This window comes from Poecilia mexicana, unplaced genomic scaffold (genome assembly GCF_051168715.1).
Source record: "Poecilia mexicana isolate PSO_F unplaced genomic scaffold, ASM5116871v1 scaffold_16, whole genome shotgun sequence".
Lineage (NCBI taxonomy): Eukaryota > Metazoa > Chordata > Actinopteri > Cyprinodontiformes > Poeciliidae > Poecilia > Poecilia mexicana.
The window spans coordinates 18,318,331-18,340,993 of record NW_028263385.1 but is presented as its reverse complement, the minus strand read 5'-3'; the positions used below and the strand labels follow the sequence as shown (position 1 = coordinate 18,340,993).

The following is a 22,663-nucleotide window of genomic DNA, read 5'->3' as shown; positions in this document are numbered from 1 at the left end:
TGTGCACGTCTTTTCTAGTCATTTCTTAGACTCATTTCTTTTAAAAGCGCCAAAAACGGGCTTTATTGTGTAATGCACAAACCAGCTGCAGTCGGGACAGCTTTCACAGTCAGGTCATTGAAACAGTGCTTTTCACAAGTATTCACACCCTTTAAACTTTTTCCTCATTGTGCAACAACTACAAACTTGAATGTGTTTTTAGGAATAGACCAAAAACAGAGACGTGTCTAATTATTTTTTTCAAAACGTTTCTCAAATAAAAATCTGAAAAGTGTACCATGCATATTTATCCGGGCCCTGTGAGTCAACACCTTTTGGAACCCCTTTCTCCTACAAGTTTAAAATCATTTCAGTATAAATTAATAAACTTTACTTATCTAGAGACGGAACTTGTGTCCATTGTTCTTGGCAAGCTCAGAATGATGTCAGTGCTAGCTTTCCACCAAGCATAGCCGTTATAATATTGGACAAGTTACATTTTGGTCTCAGAGAACATCAGCACCTTCCTCCAAGTCCTGGCTGTAACAGCTGCATTGCTTTTGGCGAACTACTTATGGCTTTTGTTCTTGACTCTCTTCTTGTCACACTTCCATAAAACCATGAGAGTATGAGAATAGAGCGGCTGGCTGAATGTGGACTTTGGTGTCACAATATGACAAAATGAAAGGAGAACTTGTGCAGGAGAGAATTAGGCAGATTTCCATGTAATTATTAGAATGATAAAAGTGTGTTCTAATAATAATAATAATCAATCCATCCGTTTTCTACACCCATTTATCCCTGGCAGGTTCGTGGTGGGGGGGGGGGGTTGATTCTTATCTTCAGCAGTTGGTTGTTGAGATGCAGGTTTCGCTTGGAACAACCTGTCAGTCCATTAAAGTGCAACACAGAGACACAAAAGGCATACAACTATATGTTTTGGCAATTCAGAGGAACCAGTAACCTGACATATTTTTAGACAGTGGAAGGATGAAAGAGAACCTGGAGAGAATCCACACAGAAGAAGAGAACACATGAACTCCAGAGTCAGTTTGCCAACCTAGGAAATGCTCAAGTAATTTGTTGATTTTGCATTTTTTTTCCTGGATGAGTGACAGTAACCTTGATTTCAAGATTGAATTAATCAAAAGAACACAGTCTCTAATTGTTGTATCATCATCTTAAATGCTTCAAGTCACTGGCGTCTTTGTTCTTCTTCTCCAGTCTGCTTATTATGATCCCAGTCAGACACAGAAATGCTAATACAACCACTGGCATGTTTCTGGTTTAAACTTGACCTCGCTGATTACTGTTCTTTATACAACTGTACTTTTTAACAATACAAGATTTGTCTTAAAGAGGCTTTTTCAGTCTATTTCTTAGTCCATTCCACTGTCCCCCGTGGTTAAAAGATTATCTTAGTAAGGTTTTACTTAATATTCAGTCTGAAATGTATTTTCTCACTTTTTTTTTGTCAAAGTAGCTAACATTCACTGTCATTGCAATCGTTTTTCTTATGGTCAGAGGGTTTCAAAACTGTCTTAAGTTATTGGGTGTGGTCTCTGGTAGCTGATGTATTAGGGCGAAAAAGGAAAATGTAACAAGAAAAACAATTTGTTAAGAACCATGTATGACCTGAGGATTCTGACAATATGTTAATTTATGTGTTTCTGACTTTGGATTTTTTTTTCTTTGTAAATATCGGGCATTTAAGGGGTTAGGTTTGGCTGGTGCTACATTGAATACAAAAACAGGAATTTGCAACAATATAATATTCCTCCTTCCTTATCTTGCACATTGTAAGAAAGTCTAAAAAAGGGCTTTTGTAGATTTAAATCCTTAGTTGGGATTTTGGCTACTGTTGGTTGCAACACAGCACATTGAAAAAGTGAAAGTTGTGCAGATCATATAGTATATGATAGGGTTTTTTAGTGTAGTTTTGCGTTCTGCCATACAGGTGTAGTGAGAAGTTTGTATTTATCCATTATGGGAGTGGATGCCTTGAGTATGCTGGAATTTTAACAACATTTTTGAAGTGATCAAATAATGAATTAAATTATATGGAAAACATTAGTACAGAAACATTAGTACACTAAATTCAAAAAAATGGACAAGTTGCTTCACTGAATGACTGCAGTGAAGCAGTCATTCAGCATAATGCTGCCGCCACCATGCTTGACAGCTTAAGTTTGAAGCTCTCACTTTGACTTTCAAAAGTTCTTGCTATCGCGGTGGATAAAAAGCGAAATCTTTGTATCATTTAACAGGCAACAGGTGGGTTTATTTCCTTTCTTTATAAAGTGACCTTTCAACATATTACCAAAGTCTGAGCCTGGTGCATTATTGTGACTTTGTGTGGATTAAAGAAATGCATTTAGATTAAAGAATCGAGTATCCTTAAGGAGCAATAATTAAGTACAAGCCATCCTCAAATATTTGTACTTACCTATGCTAATAGTTATAAATTTGCTTTGCTTATGAGCCAATTTTAAAGGATGATTTCTCCTAAAATACTTCAAGTGACGTTTATGTGCAAGACTAAAGCTTTGTCTCTGCTTTCCATTTTAATTTAAGGAGCAGGCTCATCAATCTGTCATATAAACCTTCAGCTTAAATCTCCTGTGTTATCTGTTCTCTTGCTGAGCGCACTCCAGATAAGAGAGAGGCCATGGTTACGCAAGTCAGTTGAAAAATCTGTTTCCTTACCTGTGTTGCTGCAGCAGGTAGAGCGTAATGAGATCAGCACCATGGACAGAGGCACAGGACAGGTGTAGTCACCTGAAACAGACTCAAGCTGCTCTGCTTTGTCATCATAAACAACGAACAATTGCAAGTGTAAAACATTCAAAGATTACATTTAGAATTTAGTTTGCAGAGAAGGAATTTTGATTAAAAAAATCATCAACAAGAATAAATGAGGTGAGGTGATCGTCTGTTCTTGTAAAAATGTGAAAAATGAAATCTAAAAAAAAATCTCAATCCACACTTAAACAAGCCTGTGCTCCCCTTAGAACAATACCTCACTCAGAGGCCTCCAACAAGATGTAAATGGATGTTTCACTGGTGTTGTGACCTCTGACCCCGAATGCCCCCCTTGCTTCCTGAGCCAGATGCTGCTCCTGTGGACCACAGTCTTCTCAAACCTAAACAAAGTAATCCTCCACTAAACAAGATGGATATTGTATCACCAGCCCTGTTAGTGCTGCAGAGCCAAGCATACAGAGCTTCCCTTTTCTCTGCTCCGAATCAGAAAACCTGAGCCGCTTCCACTGTGGATGCACAAACACAAATTGTATGACAATGTATTGTATGCTACTATATATATATATAGTACTTTCTGTTATTGAAATTGTTTTGCTGAATGGAAACAAATGTTTCAGGCAAGTTATTATATAAAAAATAATAATAATTTGATTATATGTTGTATTCAGTGCCATTCATAAGCCTTGAACTGCTTAAATATAAATATATTTTGATGAGGGTTAATGTGATAGACCAACAGAAAATAGTGTAAATTCGTGATTATGGAAACAAGACAATGTTTTTTTTTTTCTCTTTTTAATTAAATTTTAGAGTGTGGCATGGTTACATTCTTCTAAACAGCTCAAGGTTGGTCAGATTGGTACAAAAAGGATGTTTGAACAGCGATCTTTACAAGTCTGGCCACAGATTAATTTTATTGTAGCTCTCACTTTATGCTTAGGGTCATTGACCTGTTGGAATCTGAACGTCCACGGGCGTCTAAAATCTTTTGTCCCTAATGGGTTTTCATGATGGATTGCCCTGTATATAGCGCCATCAATCTTCCTATCAACTCTGCTTGTCTTTCGCTGCCAGAGGAAAAGATACGCAATGGCATGATGCTGCCAACGGGATGTTTCACCTGGGTGTTCATGGTGATGTGCAGCAGACCACTACATTTAACATATTTGCTGTGCACCCTGCATGGCCAGAGGAAACCATTATTTCTTATGGCTTCCGTTTTACAGTGGCTTTTTTGGGCCACTCTTTTCAGTCACTCTGTTTTTGCTCAGTATGTCACTTCAGGTGGATCGAGTTCGTGTCTTGGTAGGTTTGCCATGGTGCTGCGTACTTTCCAGTACGCTCTAGAAAATGCTCAAAGATTTTAGCTTTCTTTTTAAAACCTAAACCTGCTTTAAACTTCTCTAAATTTTTGTTGCAGGAAAATATTGATTTCCTTTTTCACTCCACCCCGTGTTCTTGAACACGTCACCTATCGCTTAAAAGGTTAAGCGGGCTAAAACGGTTATGTTCCTTGTGTTAAGCTGCTCCTGAATCAGGAACCACAAAGAGTGGTCACTGAAAAAAGTGTCCGAACATGAATGTGTAACCATGGCATTATGGTATTTGATTCTCCAGCAAACTTACTAACCTAACCTCATGGATAATATATTGGGTAGGCTATTGTCAAGATACGATGATAAAAAAAATTGCAAAAAAAGAAACAGGCATCATCAACATCTCAGCAGTGCCACACCTCCCTGCCACACTGCATGGATCCATTCATTCATACAAAAGATCTGACCAACTGTCCATTTCCAGTAGCTCTGCAGTTATCCCTATTGCTTGCCCATCCTTTTTATGCTACACTTTTTCTTTCCACTCAACTTTCCACAAATATCTATGCAATGTGTGTATGTCCAGCTTTGCTAGTAATGCCCTTTTGTTGTTTACCCGTAGGGTGTCAGTGACTATCTGCTGGACAGCTGTCCAGTCAGCAGTCTTCACCATGATTGCACAACACATACGATAATCTTTGTTTGTTTACTCCTCTGGTTTGATTTCCATAAGTTGTAAACTAGAATCATTCTAAATGAACCTAAATAAAGGCTTGAAACACATCACGTTGTGTGGAATGAACTCATCAAACACACAACATTCATTTTGTCAATTATTGTTTTTCCCCTCTAAATTTGTATTTTTTGCCACATTAAGATGCATTTCTAAAAAGTTTAACAAAGAAACTTGAGCTTTGTGCAGAGCTTCTCAAACAGTTTCTCGGATGTTCCCGCCCCTCAATTCGCGTATTTCAACTTCTCAGCCAATCATGTTCGCCCAAACAACAAAAAAAGTTTACTACATGTAGCCTATAAGAAGTTCTTAAGTTTCTCAACTAACAGAAGAGGGTTTTTTTTTCCTCAAAGGAACCTATTTATGGATTGTTTTGCGGTGGATCTTCAGGTGGACCATCTCCCAGACTTCTCATGAGAGGGGAGTGAATTCTCGGACCCCTCTGTGGCCCTACGTCTTCTCAGGTGGGAGATGTCTGAGGAAAATCTCGGGGAAGAGTCGGGAAGCTCCCCCGTCTCTCCTGTGGACAGCCTGAGCAACAGCGAGGGGGAGCCGGACAGGCAGCCCAAGAGAGGCGGCGGGAGGAAGCGTAGGACGAGCAGGAAAAGCGGGGACGACTCGGACAGCCCGACACCGGGGAAACGAGGGAAGAAGTCCGGCAGCAGCAGCCCCCAGTCCTTCGAGGAGCTCCAGTCGCAGCGGGTGATGGCCAACGTCCGGGAGCGACAGAGGACCCAGTCCCTAAACGAGGCGTTCGCGGCCCTGCGGAAGATTATCCCCACGCTGCCCTCGGACAAACTGAGCAAAATACAGACCTTAAAACTCGCTGCCAGGTACATCGACTTCCTCTGCCAGGTGTTGCAGAGCGACGAGCTGGACTCCAAGATGTCAAGCTGCAGCTATGTGGCTCATGAGAGGCTGAGCTATGCCTTCTCCGTGTGGAGGATGGAGGGAGCTTGGTCCATGTCTACATCTCACTAACATCTGGAGACTTTTTTTTTTTTTTTAATTTTTTATTATTATTATTTTTGCCCAAAATGGTACGCTTCAGTTTTGTTCTACTAATATGCATGACTCATAACTAAAAAAATAAATAAATAAATAAAAAGTGCTGCCAAGTATTCAGAAAATATTATGCAACCTAATAATCCAGTAGTTCAAAGCTTAGTTTGCCTCTCTGCAAAGTTTCATGGTAAATAACCCGTTGTCTAACCTACAGGTGACTGCTGAATCTACTTATCAAATTCTGAAGGGACATTCTGGAGGACTCCAATGCTGGAAACATGGGATCAACCAAACCAAAGACGACTCTGTGGCTCTGCATGCATGAGGAATATATATATATATATATATATATATATATATATATATATATATATATATATATATATATATATATATATATATATATATATATATATATATATATACGTGTGTAGGTGTGTGTGCGTGCGTGTGTGTGTAGGTGTGCGTGCGTGTGTGTGTGTGTGGAGAGAGGAAGAGGCCCCCATTGCTGGGGCCCCATTTTAATGAGCTTTCATGTTGTTGGCGAATGTTACAAATATATGTCGTTTTTATTTCTTTCTTTACTTTGTTGAATGCATACGTTTGGACTTATTTCTGTGGAGATCAAATTACATGACTCACGGCTGACTTTGTGGAATTAACCTGTGCAAAAAAAAAAGAAAGAAAGAAAAGAGAAAAAAAGAAAGACAGAGAGAAAGAGAACTTTCAGAATGCAATTATTTATTTATTGGTGAAACCTGTTGCCTTGAGAAATAAATCCTGTGTCTGGAATGGAAAAAGAAGTAAAAATAAATAAATAAACTCATTCCATTTTTTTTATATTACCTTGTTTTCTGTAAATGTTTGTATATGTTTTTACAATAAAGAAAAAGACGATGGGAAATATCACTTTGATGTTTTTTTACCCCCAAGTTTTATTATATTAATTTATACGATAATTCTCAGAAAAATGGTATATAAATTATGAAGATTTCATGCATGCCTGTTCTGCAATGTGCTTACAATTGCGTACTTGGATAAAAATGAATGACACAACATGAGCTGTATTGTATACATCACTGGGTTTGCACTTGGTTGCTTTCGAGTGCAAAATAGTTAGAAAGAAACCTATCTACTATTGGCGCAGAATTTGAAAATAATTTTAAAAAATTGATAGGCTCCTCATATAGCTTCTTCTTTAAAAAAAAAAGAAAAAAAAGATTACATTTAGGAGGCGTTTTATTAAAGCATTGGCAGACTGCAGCTAAAAAAAATCCCTGCTTTTACGGAATTACATTTTAATTAAATATCCAAAAGCGTTCCCAGTCTCTCTTTTCCTCGCTGTGTTTACAGTTGGATTAAAGTCTGTGCCTGCAGCTCTCTTTTATAAGTAAGTTATACTGAGGTCATGTCAGCCTGGTAGTGACTCCTTCAGCCTCTTGCTGAACGTTCAGGAGCTTTATTTCTTCCTTTATGTAAGTTTTTAGCAGCACCAAGTTTTTTTTTTTGTTTGTTTTGTTTTTTTTACGTGTGAACCTGGCGATCCGCATGCGCAACACCCCTGACAAACATGGCACTCCGGATTATTGTCAGTAAATAAATCTTTCAGAGCCCACTGTTATCGCGTAGTGATTGATCTCCGCTGATCTGGGAAAATGTTCCTCGCGGTCCAAATCAAAGTGCGCGCGCGGTTATAGGTGTGTAATTGGCTCGCGAGGCATGTATGGAATTCCCAGATGTCTATGAAACCCAAGAAGGCCGCGAAGGTGCGCGGCTAGAAAGTCTGTACGTAAAGGCACAAACACAGAGCAGAGCACACGGGTCAGGACTGAGAGAGTGGCTGGGAATTCAACTCAGGCAAACGAACACATTCTGAGACGTTTTGGTGGCATAAAAGTTCATTGTTTTTGAAAGCATTTCAATTGCAACCCCTCGTGCAATGTTAAAAAAAAAAAAAAGAAAAAACGTTCCTTCCCCTTCTCTCAGAAGAGAGGAGTTGGCAACTGACACGATGCAGAGGCTCAGAATGAAACCTATTTAGAACAGATGTTAGTATTTTTAAAAAAAAGTCACGTGAAATGAGCAGATGTTCAGAGTGTGCAGAGGCTCGCCGGGCAGCGCATAGCTCTGCAGAGAGAGCTCCGAGCTGCTCGGTTTCCACACGGCGGCCCTCTTTCTCTAACCTTTAAAGAACCACTTTCAATAATAATCTCAAATTTGAGATTGAGGTGGATTATAAAAAGGGGAATATCTCCAGGAAACAACCGGGATCTGACCGGCTGCCTTTGCTCACACTATAAAAAGGTAAGATGGAAAAAAAAAAAAAAACAATGAGGGGGAGAGTCTGCCGCTAGTCATGGGCTGTGTGGGGACTTGCTTGTATGTTTGGCTGTAACGCAAAACGCTCAAATGAAGGACAGGATGTTTTGAAAAGAATCCAACACGAAAAGGTCCTGCTTCAGTCAAAGTCTAGTGCAGCTACTTCATAGGGTGTGTGTGAGAGACCGTGTCTGGAAGAAGAAGGAGGCCCTAAAAGGGGGAGAGTACCCGAGAAACGGGGCAAAGATTTATCATCCAACCTTTGAGTAAAAAAAAAAAACGAATGATGGATTGAGCCTGACGCACATTACAGAAGAGCTGTCAAAGATGGATGTTTATATAAATATCCCAACACATGCTCTCACTGTTGGGGTAAAAAAAATCATATCTAGAAGAAGAATAATGTTTATGGTTCTTCTGTTTCAACTGGAAAAACGTTATTATTATTATTATTATTATTATTATTATTATTATTATTATTATTATTATTATTATTATTATTATTATTATTATTATTATTATTATTATCAGATAGCTCCTAATATACAAAACACCAGCACCATTTTTTAAAACTTATTTTTAGTATACTTACAAAATATTTTATTTCAGTACTTTCAAGTCTCAAATTATAGACTCTTAGCTATTTATTTATTTATTTACTTTATTTATTTATGTTAGTTTGTTAGTGAATTAGAATTAAAGTCTCTATGATTGCATTATGCTATATATATATATATATATATATATATATATATATATATATATATATATACTTAGAGTGAGCTTAGAAACAGGGCTAGTATAGTAGTTATTTAAGAAGTTGAGCTGCAAGGCTAAAAGAAAATGCTACTGCGGATTTAAAGCACAAAAACAGATGAGAGGCTAAACAGAGTCAGACAGCGACAGTCCAAACCTTCTCTGTTGATTGATGCATGCATAGCTCATGTGACTGATTGCTGAGGAGGTTCGTCATGTTTTAACGTGAAAGGAATTTTAGTTGTTATCACAAATAGGAACCAACAGAAAAACATGTAAATTATTTCAAAAAGTGATTCAACTCTCGGTGGGCATTTTGTTAGTGCACACAGAAAATTATGTCCTCGTTGAAACATTGTTTATAAACGACATGAAAGTTTTCCTGTCTACAGCTGCTACCTTCGGAAGTAGACAATGTTTCCTCCTGAAAATATTTTTGAAGGAAGTTAGAAAAAAAAAATCAAAATTAGAACATATTAAAAAATTTATAAAATATTCTACAGCTTCTATATAGTCATGTCCACCATTGGTCATCTGATCTTTTCACGCTTTTAGATTCGAGCAGAGCAATGTGTATCCGAATTTCTGATTTGGTACTTTTAATTAATATATTCAAAGCTAATACATTGCAAATTATTGATTCGATGAAATGCATTGTCAAATAACTTTACTTTGTCATTCAATTCTATGGTATGTGTGAGTGTCAAACGCACAATAAATATATGTTTTTTTTAATTTATTCCATTTTATTTTACATGGAGGCACAGGTGTATTTCAGAGAACAATGGGCCACACCTATTTTCCAAGCATATGATTATGATCTGAGCCCAAAAACATATTTAAAAAGACATGCCAGTGAGTTTTCCCCGCAAGTATGTAGCCAAGCAACATAATTTTTTTTAATGTTGCAATTGTTTAGTTATTCATTTTACTTCAGATAAAGTTAAAATAATTACGTGCCTCTTTTCTTGTAGAAGCAAAACTTGTTTCAGAATCTAGAATTTGCTTTTTAGAAGGGAGTTGTTGTTTTTCTATACAAATTTTTTGCTTGATTCTGATCTACCTTCAGGAGCTATTTGGGCAGGAGATTACTCAAATATTGACTAAGATCTTCTGAATGAATTAAGATGCCTTTCTTTTTGCGAAACTGTTATGTGAATGGCTATAAAGAGCCTCTGTCTTAAAGCTTGCCTTTGTGACAAATGATTGCACACAAAACAGACTAATAAAATCTCTGGATTGCTCAGCAAAAGCAAACAAATAGCTCGGTTGCTCAGAAAAGAATTCCCAAGTGTCGATTTAAAAGACTGCTTTTAGCCTTGCCACCACAAGCTGCTCTGAATAAATGAGTGATTTCATCTGTAACTGCACCGAGTCACAGAAAGCAGCACACAGGCCATAACAACTGTGACACCGGGATTCTGGTATGTGATCTAACTGAGTCCAGCAAGTCCAAATGACAGTCACAGAGTGTGCACCTTGTGCTTAACCTTTGTTTCGTGCGATGTGCGCCACCCAGGCTGCAGAACAGACACGGATCGGTGTATTTCAGAGGTATACACAATGATGTCACGAAACAGGAAAGGGGCTGGAAAAAGGTTTTGGCACCTTTAAGAATTGGCCAGATCCCTCCTCCCAATTGGCTCAGCAGATACGCTGGAATAATAAACAGGCAATCAGAAGGCAGCGTGAGCATACACAAAGGCATTGCAAAACTTTGCAGATAATAAAAGCAGATCTTTCACTTGAGAGCGATGATTATTTGTGCTCCTCAGTTGTCCATAAATAGAGGGCCTCTTACAGGAAGTATAAACATACAGATGAAGTGGAGTCCAAAGCAGTGATTTCAAACGGCTCTGTTTATGTTCAATCAGGACGGGGTGGAACTGTAGCCTTGGTCTTAGCATGAAACACAAAGTATTGTTTCCTGAGAGAAGAAGGGAGGGCTGGAAGCTGAGCTGTGCATCTCATAAAAGTCATAAAATATAAGCATGAGTCCTTGTATTAAATGCACAGACTCATAAAAATGTGAAACATTCTGTGTTATTCAAAAGTCTCTTAAATTCTAGATTATTGTAGCGGCCACAAACACGTCAGATGTGGCCCTTTTTTTTTTCTTTTTTTTTTACAGTTAGCCACCACAAACTTTTGTTTGAAAGTTTTTATGACCATGAGGTGTGCTTGAATGTTTGCAAATGTGCCTCACACACATCTGCACTTATTTTTATTAATTCAATAGCTTTTAAAATAACCCAAAAATGAAGTCGTGATCAGCCAAAACTTTAAACAGTGAATACTCTGAGTCTTTTTGTTCAGCTAGAATCTCTATGTGTGTGCAAGCTTTAAAGGGGAGAATAGCTGGTAACAAAGTTTTATATACAACAATGATTAGTTGGATTTCCATTAACCATAAAATTGCCCAAAATCAAATTGTGAAAATTAATTTGTTCAATTGAACACATGCTAATTTAAAAATAAACTCACATTTTTTGATAAAAAAAAAAAAAAAAAAAGAATTGCGTTAGGTTGAGGCTCTCTCTTCAGCCATGTCGAAATAGATGTATTTCGCAAAACTGCAATGAAAGCATATTTTTCGCATCACGTGGTCAACAGCCAGATGTTACTAAAGGCATAAACCACATGAAGCAGTAGGACGAGAATGGTTTTGTTTTTGTTTTTGTTTTTTTTTTCCAATGTGCAACCACCAGAGCTCTTAAAGCATCACACAGTTCATAAAAAGTTGTGTTATTTGAATGTTTTGAATCCATGCCTCTTCTGATAAATCACAGACTACCATTTCCCCAAAACGCACAGTTAGCCAGTCCAAAGCATAAGGGGCTTGTTGCTCTAACACCTGAACAAGAGGCTGACATCTCATCATGGTTGAATTATGAATACATCTAACTGTTCACCTCCATTGTTGCCAAGATTTTTAATGACTAGTGAACAAGCTTAAGCTTATGCAGTGTCTTATTCAGTAGAAGCACTGCAGTCTCAAAAATGTGTTTTTTCGGCTTTAGAAGAAAACAGAAAAAAGATGTGTGCACGTTTTTAATAGAAATACAACTAATGCTCACATGTTTCTTCTCTCTCTGAGTTCAAACAAGTGGCGTAACATAATAATGTATTCAATCATGCGACATGGTCACATGCTTTGCAAATTCCATTCTATTGGCTGCTCAGATCTGCCTGAGAGCAGCTGATTTCTTAGATTCGGGATTAGACATGCAATGAATCAGTGCCACTAAAAGCCCTCGTCCAGAACTTCTCAAGATCCCGGCATCGTACGCTTTTCTTACTTTTGTCTAATTTTTGTATAACGTCTCTGCCGAGTTTTACTTTTATTTTTATATTATCATTGATAAGATCTTCATTCGTCCCTCAGTCACTTTGTTTCAGAACAAATTGTCTATGTTTTTTTTTGGGTTGTTCTTTTTTTCATTTGTTTCCAGAGGAATCCAAAGTTGAACACTTTCTAAAAATGTTACAGTTTGAGCTGGTGAGGGCAGCGGCTCCTTCTTGCCACAACAACACCAGCACTGCCTTGTGCTGAGTCTACTTTGTTGGCTGAGATGTGGACAGCTAGGAGACCCAGTGTGGTTGACTAGATAGGTGACACAAAAAGTCTGGGCCACATTAAGGTGTTCTGATCGATTTGCTGAGTTGGGTTTCTGGCCTGAGAAACTGACGTTCTCAGGCGCCTGAACGCTTTGAACTCCTCCATGCTTTGGTTCAATGTTCTTCCAAACCTTCCATGCCAAGCTACAGTTTGATACCATAGCTCACTAACAGGCCACAACCATTATGAAAGAGAGGTCAACAGAAGTTTGAATAAAGTTAGCTTTGATAATGTTTGAATGAGAGCGCTCTTCCCATTTAGTGGGAAGAGTTTTCTCAGTGGATTGCCAAAGGAGTTTTAGACTTTCTGTTTTACTTTGCCCTCATGCTTCTCTTACTAAAATAAATTAGTAGAAGATAAGTCTCAGAAAGCCTGTTGACAATGATAGTCTTTGAGTGGTGTTTTTTTTTTTTCAGTTTGAAAATTATTTTTATTTTTTTTTAAATACAAAATCTCTTTGTTGCTTCTTTACTGACTGAAAACATTTTCTGTAAATAGGTGGAATTCATCTTCCAGAACTGATTCTTGACAGGTTTTCACATAAGAATGATTCTTATGGCTCTAAATTTGCTAGATTATTACCACAAAATAAATTAGCAACACAAAGCCTGCGTAGGTTTTTAAACTAAGCGGTCTTCTAAATTTAGGCAGAGCACAATCTGCCCCTTATTGAGGCAATGGAGTGAAATGTGCGGTCCTTGCATATTGCCCCCAGGGTGTATAGCAGGCCTCTAATGATGCAGCATCCCTGCTCCTGTCCCTAAAGGCGCTCAACTCCCTGGGTATTAATCCCATTGCCTTCATTAACCTGCTGGCCCACCGGCCCCGGCAGAGCTGAGAGCCAGGAGTCTAATCTCATGCTCATAATTGATGTGGTGTTACCTAGAGTTACAAAGATCTCCTTATTCCCCTCGTGTCATTTTAACTTTACTCTCATTCAGATAATTAGGCTCTTAGCAGGGAAGTGGGATCATGGGGAGACGGGGAAAATCCAACTGGATATCAGTGGAGAACTTTGTTCCCCGTCCATGTCGATGTTCGGGTATCAATGAACACAAAGCAGAACACTGGATGATAAATCTGCTCGATGAAAAGACTCACCAAAAAAGTTACATAATAATAATAATAATAATAATAATAATAATAATAATAATAATAATAATATTTAGTTGTTTGTTAAAGCATTCACCCTGTGAAACAGCTAACTTTACTGACTTAAATTCGCAACACATCAGATTCCAGCTCAAGCTGCAAAGTAAAAAGTTGCATATTCCATGCTCTCATTCTCCTTTTGGTGCATTCAGAATTCAACATCATTTTCCTTAAAACAGAGTTGTAACCAACAGATGAAGTGTATGTTTTAAATAATATGTCCCCTGGCTTTAATTTTGTGCATGAGATCTGATTCATTTCATATTTTGTTCTCTCATCCAAGGAGGAGTTTTTGGTGCTGGATGGAGACCTCTGACTCCGCTGACCGCAAACACTTCCAGGTCAGGCGACCAAAAAATACAAAAAAAAAAAAAAAAAGAGAAGAAAAAAGACAAGTGCGTCACCAACTCCTGTGTGCAGTGAACGCATTGCAAAAAATCTGCTGACAAATGTCCACTGTACTGATTTTTATAGCTGTCATTGCTAATTAATCAAAGTGATTGTGATTGCAAATGTCTTTTTGAAAATAGCTTTCTTTTTTTTTCTTTTTTTTTTTTACTGTTACTTCATGACTGAATGTGACTGTAAATGAGCATGCTTGTATTATTGATTACACAAAACGAACATCAATTTAAAAATGTTTAAAACAGCAGCTGAGTGCTGAAGCAGGACACTCCCGTTGAGAAGCCTGTGCGATTTATCTCCTCTATCTGCATGTTGTCAGGCTGCTGACCTCGTCCTCCTCAGCACATGACCGGCTGTTTGTGACCTTAGTGCTAAATCAAGTTCAAAGAGGACCACTGGTGTTTGGCAGATAGTTTTACATGAGGGGCAGGGGCAGGTCCATTTGTTTGGTCAACCTCTGGCTCCCTCTTTGATTCGCAGCTATCTGTGACCCCCGTGGCGGAGCGGCACCACTTAAGGCTCTTCGTTCAGGCACAACGCTCACTGATAAAATCAGCACCGGAACTCACTTCACTTTACTTTCAGCCGCTGATTTTCCAGCTGTAGTATTTACCGAATGTTCATATTTAGCAACTTTCAAAAGTGTCCATACCCTTTGATAAGTACATCCAGGCATCTCAATGTTTTTCATTCTGACTCTGTGTTATAGATCGAGAACCTGTGCATAATTTTACTTACCCAACAAACTCCAGCTGTGTTTTAATTTGATTTCCGTACGAATACAGTTGTTCAGCAACAGCATCAACAAGACCAAAGAAACACAACATATCAGGGATAGAGTTGAGGAGAAGTTTAACACATGATTGGTTAGATTAAAACACACTATCTCTTGTATTGAGCAACTCAAAGAGCTCTGCCGTAAGCGACGGGCTGGCTGGGATGCACTTCTGCCCTGATCAGCAGGGATAGAAAAGCTGGACAGAGTTTATGTGAAAAAACAGGCAGATAATGATTTGAGACTAGGGTGGAGATCAACCTTCACACAGAACACTTAACCAAAACATACAGCTGGAATATAATCAAGTGGTTTAGATATAAAAGCATATAACGTTTTTTTTCTTTTAGAAAGAAAGTGCAGACCCAACTGAGAAAGGATATACTTGAAAACGTAGCTGACGCTACATAGCCCTACATCCCACCTGACGGAGCTTGAGATTGAACTAAAGTTTCAGTTTCTAGACGGACAAAAAATCTTGTAGTTGTAATTGCAGCAAAAAGCTATTTTTAAAAAAAAGTATTGAGTTGAGCGCAAATGTACTTATATCGCATTTTTACGTAACAAAAATTCAGAACTCTTCCATTTCACAGCTAACTTTGCGTTGGTCTGTCACACAACCCAAATAACCCGCATTGACATTTGTGTTTTCTGACATACCAACATTTATTAAAGTTCAGAGGTATGAATAGTTTTGAAGGCGCTGTTGGAAAACCTCAAGGCTTCAATAACCACATCACTTTTAGGTTTTATGCCAGATTAGGTAGGTTGATATTTATAAAGTGTATGAAAGAAAAAAAATAAATAAATATGTGTTCCTGCACCAAATTCTCGTGTTGAAGCGCTGTCCCTGTTCTGTTTTGTAAAAGAAAAAAGAAAAAATACACATAGCTGTAACAAAGGCATCAAAAGCACCTTTCATCTGTGATGTGACAGCAGCAGTCCAGTTTCCAGCCTTGTTCTGCTGTTTCTCAGTCAGTCTGGTGCTACAGAAACATTTTCCAAAGAAATGCACGTGCCTTTCCCCTGAAGACAACTGACCAAACCTGGAAACCCGTCAGGAAAAATAGCCCTGTGTTTGCTTTGCATTGCAAGTGTGTTATCACGTTAAAAGAATAAATAATGCATTGTTATTTGATACATGTTGCTGTGGGGCAAAACTGAGGCAATAATAAAATTACATACTGATTCAAAAGAGTCACTGACTGCTTCATAGTGCAATTGATTTCACATTTGTATGCATTTTGTTTGATGAAAATATGTTGTTTTTTTGTAGCTGTAGAGCTTTATTTGATGACTTTAGACTTAAAAAATGTTATTGAAGCGTTATTTGAAATGGTGGACATCATAAAAAAGTCAACTCCCTCTGGTTGGGAGACTTTTTTGTAATCTACAGAAAGCTGAATCTTTTCTACTGTCCTTGTAAAAAAATGTTTCAGTGAGTAATTCAAGAAATGTTTCCACAAAAGAAAAAGAAAAAAAAAAAAGAAATCTGGCCAAAGCGTTGGATTGGATGTGTTTCAATGAGTCACCTTTTTTTCCCATTGCACTGCTTTGCTCTCTTGTCCTCCTATTTTGGTGCATTTTCCTGACCTTTAACACTTGCCCCAGAGAGATGCAAATGCCCAAAGAACATAATGGCTCCCTTCCTGTGTAAAAACCAGGCCCGTAAAGGAAGATAATTAGAGTTGTCATGGCAACAGGGTCCGGCGGGCTGATGGAGCCGCCTTCGCTTGCAGAACTTCAAACGGTATCAAAGCTCCACGGGCTGGTACATGGGCTCTGGTTTGAATTACCGACTGACTTACAGCGTCTGTCTTCGAATTCGAGATCAATATGGAATACCCCCCCCTCCCCCCCTCCCCATCCTGCCCCACCACCCGTCTGTCCCCTGCCTTCCAAAAAAAAAAAATATCTGCAAACGGGGGAAGAAACAGCCCGGTTAGTTCTGGTCCAGACATACACAGAAATCTGGGTTTCATTAGAGACAATTATCTTATCTGTTTCATCTCAATGCTGCCCCAAGGGTTGGCAGGCAGATCACTGAGCTCGGTGCAGTTTGGGAAAGCCCACAGCCAGCCAGAGGCCTGTGGATCAGGTCATTAAAACACTCCTGCCCCTGCTGCTAGTGATAAAATATTTTCATGCTTTTGTAAATAGATTTTCGTCTTTCAACCCCACAGGACACAAAAAACACAACTTTTCTTCTGTGGATGTCCAGCGATGATGAGGAGTCAGCCGAAACTTTGTTGGCTTTGCTCTCAGGTGGAGCTGTTTGAGTTCGCCTTTGCTCGTTTCTCAACATATAAGCTGCACTTTATCACTGACACGGAGCCGGGTTATTGCAAAGTCCGGTCGACTTGGTTCGATCTCGTGTCTCGAAACGCAGCGCAGGCACCTGTCAACGCCACGCTGCAGCGGTCTATTCTTTACCGAGGAACATGAAAACATCATGTCGAAATGAAAGCAGTTCTCAGAGGTGTTGTTCATGATAAAGTGTGGTTTGAGAAAACATGTGTACAGTCTGTCCGGTTAGAATTAGAGGAGCAAATCTTTTACATCCTTTCATTTGTTTTGAAGCTGGAGAAAAGACACCACTATGAATTTTCTGCATATTAATCACCTGAGAGAGAAGAAGACAGACATATTCACTCTGTTACGAGATAACGTAGTATTGCTCTCTTCTTTAAATGACCCATCCGAATTTCAACAAAATCAATTCAAATAATTCAAAATACATTTTCTTGTAGATTAACATTAGAATGATGCGACTCCAGAATGCAAACATAGCAATGCAAGAAAAAAGTATCATAAAATGGAAGCCCACACATGTAAGACTCAAAGTGCTCTTGCAAAAAAATATCCACACTGGTCTGTACTCACAACAATCCTCCATAGTCTGAGTAGATTTGGTTTTACAGCAGCGAGTAAAGCCAAGTATCTTAGCCACATTACCAGGTTCATTAGCATTAGCATACAAGCAAACTACTCCATTGTTTTTGTAAACAATTATCTAAACACCCAGAGCATTAAAATGTCTGAGTGTCACAGACAACCGGTTGACACATTCATCTGACAAAAATGAATACAAGTACACACTGTACTTCCATGATGCTGAGCTGTGTGGAAGCTGCACCCCTCATGCTGATGGTAGGAGTGCTCAAAGGCAACACTAACTAATTGTTCCTCACAGTTTTATTTTCTCTTATTTGGACCGAACAAAGCTGTTTGTAACATGAAAAACCTCGATGTGAATGCAATTAACCCTGGCGTCATTCAGCAGTTCTCTGGGGCTGAATGAAAGATATAAACTTTGGTACTTTGTACATAAAAGCATTGTGAAATTTAAGTGAAATTAAGTAAGTAAAATTTTATCTGCGTGGCACTTTTCAGAGACATAACATTGATCCCAAAGTGCTCCACGAAGCCAGAACAACTAAAAACAAGAAACACATTAAGCAATAAAGCAATAATGCTCTCTTTAGTTGTTTATTTAAATATGTTCATTTAAACTGAATGTCCCTGCTCTAATCATCTAAACTGAATATTCTTTTATCCGTGGCTTTGCGGTTGCTTTGCTGTTGCGCCACTTGTTTCTGAAAGCCCTTTGCTCCAGAGGAAGTTGGAGCAGTTTGTCCAAATGATACACAGAGATTTCCAACATGCTACTCCCTGTAGTGTGCTATGTAAAAAAAAAAAAAAAACTCAGAGGATGATGACGGTAAGACAGCATGATGCAGGTAATTTGATTCAAAGTGAAGAAGGATGTGGTTCCAACAATTCATCCTGACTCTTACCAGACAGAAGACCAAAGCCTTTGGCTCTTGTCAAGCCCTGCTAAAAAGTACTAGCGATAGCAGCTGTAGCGTATTTCAGCACGAAATGTAGGTTGAAAAAATATAGTTGTAAGTGATACATCCTATTAAAAGCTAGGAGATCACTACACAAGAGAGAAGAGCAATATCTGTCCATAGAGACGCACCCCAACGCAGCAATATTCCCAATGTTTTTGCTAAGACGTAAGTAGCTAAGTTTATACAATCCATTTGTGCACAAAGGCATATCAGGCATAAATCTCCTTCAGAACAGTTGTGCCTTAGTATATTTTAAGAAAACAGAGGGACGTTCTTAGGTAGTCTGGCAGAGTTTGGCTCAGAAAATAGCTGTTAATTTTAAGGGAAGATATCCTTTGCAGGGGTTTAATGGTGGTGATAGTAAAAGAGCAGAGAGGGGCCCTTCGGAGGACCCTGGAGCTGTAATTGAGAACCCTCCTCATCAGGGGTTAGGGATCACACAGGCAAAGACTTCCCCTTCATCACAGCAGAGCCTGGAAATGCAGAGGACAGCATGGGTCAGCACAGCCGCCCTGCTGTGGGCCGTTACAATGGCAAACAAGCCATAGGCTAAGCAAAACAGATGACGAATGCAATAATATAAGGTATTCACATGAAGGTCAGTCTTCTGCAGCGATCCGTCTCCGTTCTCAAGGTTCCATTTTCTCCAAAAGTAGGAAAAGGCTCATGTACTCTAGAGAGAAATTACTCCTGAAATCAGGACACGCTCCAGAGACTCTCTACTGAAGCCACTGAGGGATCCCAGCCCACATCTATCGCAGAGATGTTTTCTTTCCGGTTCTTTGTTGTGTGTGCCCTGTCGATGGAATCTAGCATCCTCGTCAAGGGGAAATTTTATGACTTATTAACTGTCAACAGTTCATAGCCTCCAAGGAGCCATTAGCCGCTCTCCTGTGGTCACGACGAAAATGCCAGTGTTTGAGTTGGACTGTAAATGTTTTTTGCCCTTCTCCACCCTGTGTACAAGTGCAGCAAAATACTTCACTTTCAGCCTCAGATCGTTGCGTCCAGATAAGAATAATAATGTGTTTGCTTTGTTTTGAAAGCACAGAAGGGATTGTGCAGATTTATGGACCATGACCACAGTTTATCACAATAAAAACAATAAGTGTAGAGGAAAAAAAAAAAGCGAGGGCTAAAAACCTTAAATATTTACACTATTGCATCATCACTACATCAATACATTGTGCTTTAATAATACAATTTATTTTTCAACTTTTTTTTTTTTTAAGTTGAGCTATACCATAGTTATATTTGCACATGAGAAATGGTGTCAGCTGTACGACTAAATCATTTATCACCAGCCAAAAACAACTCGGATGAATAATTGAGTCCAGATGTGGTTGATTCAAGCTAGATACCCAGGGTTCATTTCCTGTCTGTGCTCTGTAAGACAACCTATTACACCTCCCAGGCAGCTGCCGGGCACACCGGCCCCGGCCTGAGTGTCAACACTCCTCAGGTGTCAGCATGAGAATTAAACACAACGCAGACGCCCCAGTCTAATCTTTTTAAAGAGAAAACCAGAGGAACACCAAAGGACTTTTAACAATCTACTGCTATCAAAGTAGCTGACTGTGTTATAGAAAGCATGTTATTAACAGCTGCTGAAATAACACCAAAACCTGCGGAGACGTCAGCCAGAATCAGCCACGTTTAGTAGGCTTGACTGGCCCAGTGAATGGTAACGGACTAGATGAAAACTCACGTGTTCAGTCCACTAAGACAGTTAGCACACCATTTCAATTTGGATGCCGAACACAAGACAATAAATCTGATTTGCTAGATTTTTTTTTTTTGTGCAAAATAAGATCTCAATGCTTATCCAGTCAGAGTAAAGGTTTGGCTAATTGTAAAACCGTGAAACCTTTTGTTGCATTCGATGCTGTTTCTCTGTGTTATTCTTTTGATTCTTCACCCTCTCATTCTGGACCTACTTTGGATCTACTTTCCTCTAAGAAAAAACACACATAGGGCTTTTTCACTGAGCCTGTTCACTGTTCCAGTTCCCAAAAGTGATGTTGAACCAGTGTCGCATGTTTTCGCCAGAAGAACAAGGTTCCTGAAACCTGGTTCCAGTCAGGCACCGTGGAAAACCCGGTTCTTCAGTCCTCTCACGCGTATTGTCACCTGTATTTCTTATATAAATAACAGACCACTTACAAAATCAAAGCTAAAAAAGAAATATTGTAAGTGTAGTTGTCATACTATCTCAAGGTCTCAGTTATTACAGAAAAGTCTGAATCGGTACATCTAAGGTTTAATGTAGTATTCCAAAGTTTATATATCCTCCAGTATTTCAGAGACCCAAAAAAATTTCTACGCTCATTTGTTCATACAATCAACAGAAAAAGATCTGATCAACTTGTTTGGTCTGACTTTTTTAAATAAAGCCGTTTGGCCACCAATTCGACCAGTATTAACAAAAACCTTTATGTACATATAACAGTGTTTGAACACCCACATGAACTACCTGTCAAATAATTTCAATTCCTGTGCAAGAACATTAATGAACTATAAGGAAAATTCAGAAATTTATGAATTCTGATTTTTCAGAACATCCCAACTATGTCCTGCAACATACCGGCTCTGTGTTATAAACTCAAAGCATATAGAGGATGCAAACAGTGACACATTTCACATAAACTTGCCTGCAGTAGCAGTTCTCTTGTTTATTTTATATGCTAAAAGATCTGGGAGGCCATAACTCTTGTTTGGCCTTAAAAACTCTTCTCTTCTGGGCCTTTGGGGCCATGTGGTAACAATTAGGTTCCTTGGCTCGGCCATGCAGGTGACTGACACTGGGTGACCACTCCTCAGCACCAGTGCATGTGCTAATGAACCAGAGTTTCCTGGATGTCTCTTTTATGAGAGAACTGACTCTAGTTTTTTACCTAGTTGTCTCCCTTGAGACTGTTTTTGCAATTATTTTTGAAAAAGTCTCCGGTTTTATGACCCAGAGCATCTGTTGAGCGCTTTTCATTGCTTACTTTTTAAACCATTGTCACTGTTTGCTTTTTTTTTTTTTTTTTACATTCTTTTGGAGACCTGGTTTATCTCGGCTGTGGATTGAAATACGATTTGCAACGTGCAGGTGGGACCAAACTTTCTGTCTTTCGAACCAAGCTTTGTTTTTTTTTTCTCTCCTTAAAGCCAGGATCCATATTTTTCAGCATGAAGTGCATGCCAGTTTCAAAACAAATAAACATCAGCCAAGGAGGTTTCTGTGAAGAAAATCAATCCACGAGAGGATGTCAGAGTTGTTTGGAAGAAAAGGTAAATAGTGAAGTGGAGTGGCCTACACACTTTAATGCAGTGTTTACTCTGTAATTAGTCTTTGCAGAATGAGATTCCTGACAGAAAGCCCTGAGACGGTGTGGCATGATAAAATAAACTACAAACAGAGCCGTTTCAAGACATCCTCCGTGGACCATAAACCAAAACGGCTTCGAGAGACCACAACCACTCTCTAATTTTCAAAATGGGTGGTCTGGATTTCCCTTCATCTTGCCGTCGTCTTCTTGTTCGCCCTCTCTTAATCTTATTTATTTTGTTCATTTCTTTGCGTTTGTGCTCCGTGCTCTTTGTTTGTTTTTTGACCTCCTGGTGTTTGTCGCTCAACTTCCTGCTCGCTCCCACCCTTGGGGGAACCTGGCTGGAGATCCGACTTCAGACTCGGAGCTGATGACACAGCCAGGAGGTGGAGGAGGCGGGGGTGACTGGAGCTCCCTCTAAACTGTGTCACTGTCCACCTGAGCAAACAGAGTATGGAGAAGCAGTGGGAGAGAGAGGGAGTTAGAGTGGGGAGGGGGGTAGGAAGCTGGTAGGAAGACCAAGAACCAATTGGTGAGGGAGGACTGGCAGAGTGACAGCAAATGTACAATAACATTAGTCTTCCGCTTTGGCCCAAGTGAGTTCTCCTTCTGGACTCATCTCTGCCTCTTCGTATTATTCTTCTTTCTTCTGTTTTTTTGCACGGATCCCCAT

The 22,663-nt window shown here is 39.1% G+C and overlaps 1 protein-coding gene across 1 annotated transcript; it reads left to right on the top strand.

Annotated features, from left to right (window-relative positions):
• Positions 1-5,131: 5,131 nt before the first annotated feature.
• Positions 5,132-6,700, top strand: twist1b (twist family bHLH transcription factor 1b). The gene is made up of 2 exons (XM_014994412.2): positions 5,132-5,831; positions 6,011-6,700. The coding sequence occupies exon 1, from the start codon at positions 5,263-5,265 to the stop codon at positions 5,770-5,772; it is 510 nt and encodes a 169-aa protein (XP_014849898.1). The 5' UTR covers positions 5,132-5,262; the 3' UTR covers positions 5,773-5,831; positions 6,011-6,700.
• The last annotated feature ends 15,963 nt before the right edge of the window (positions 6,701-22,663 follow it).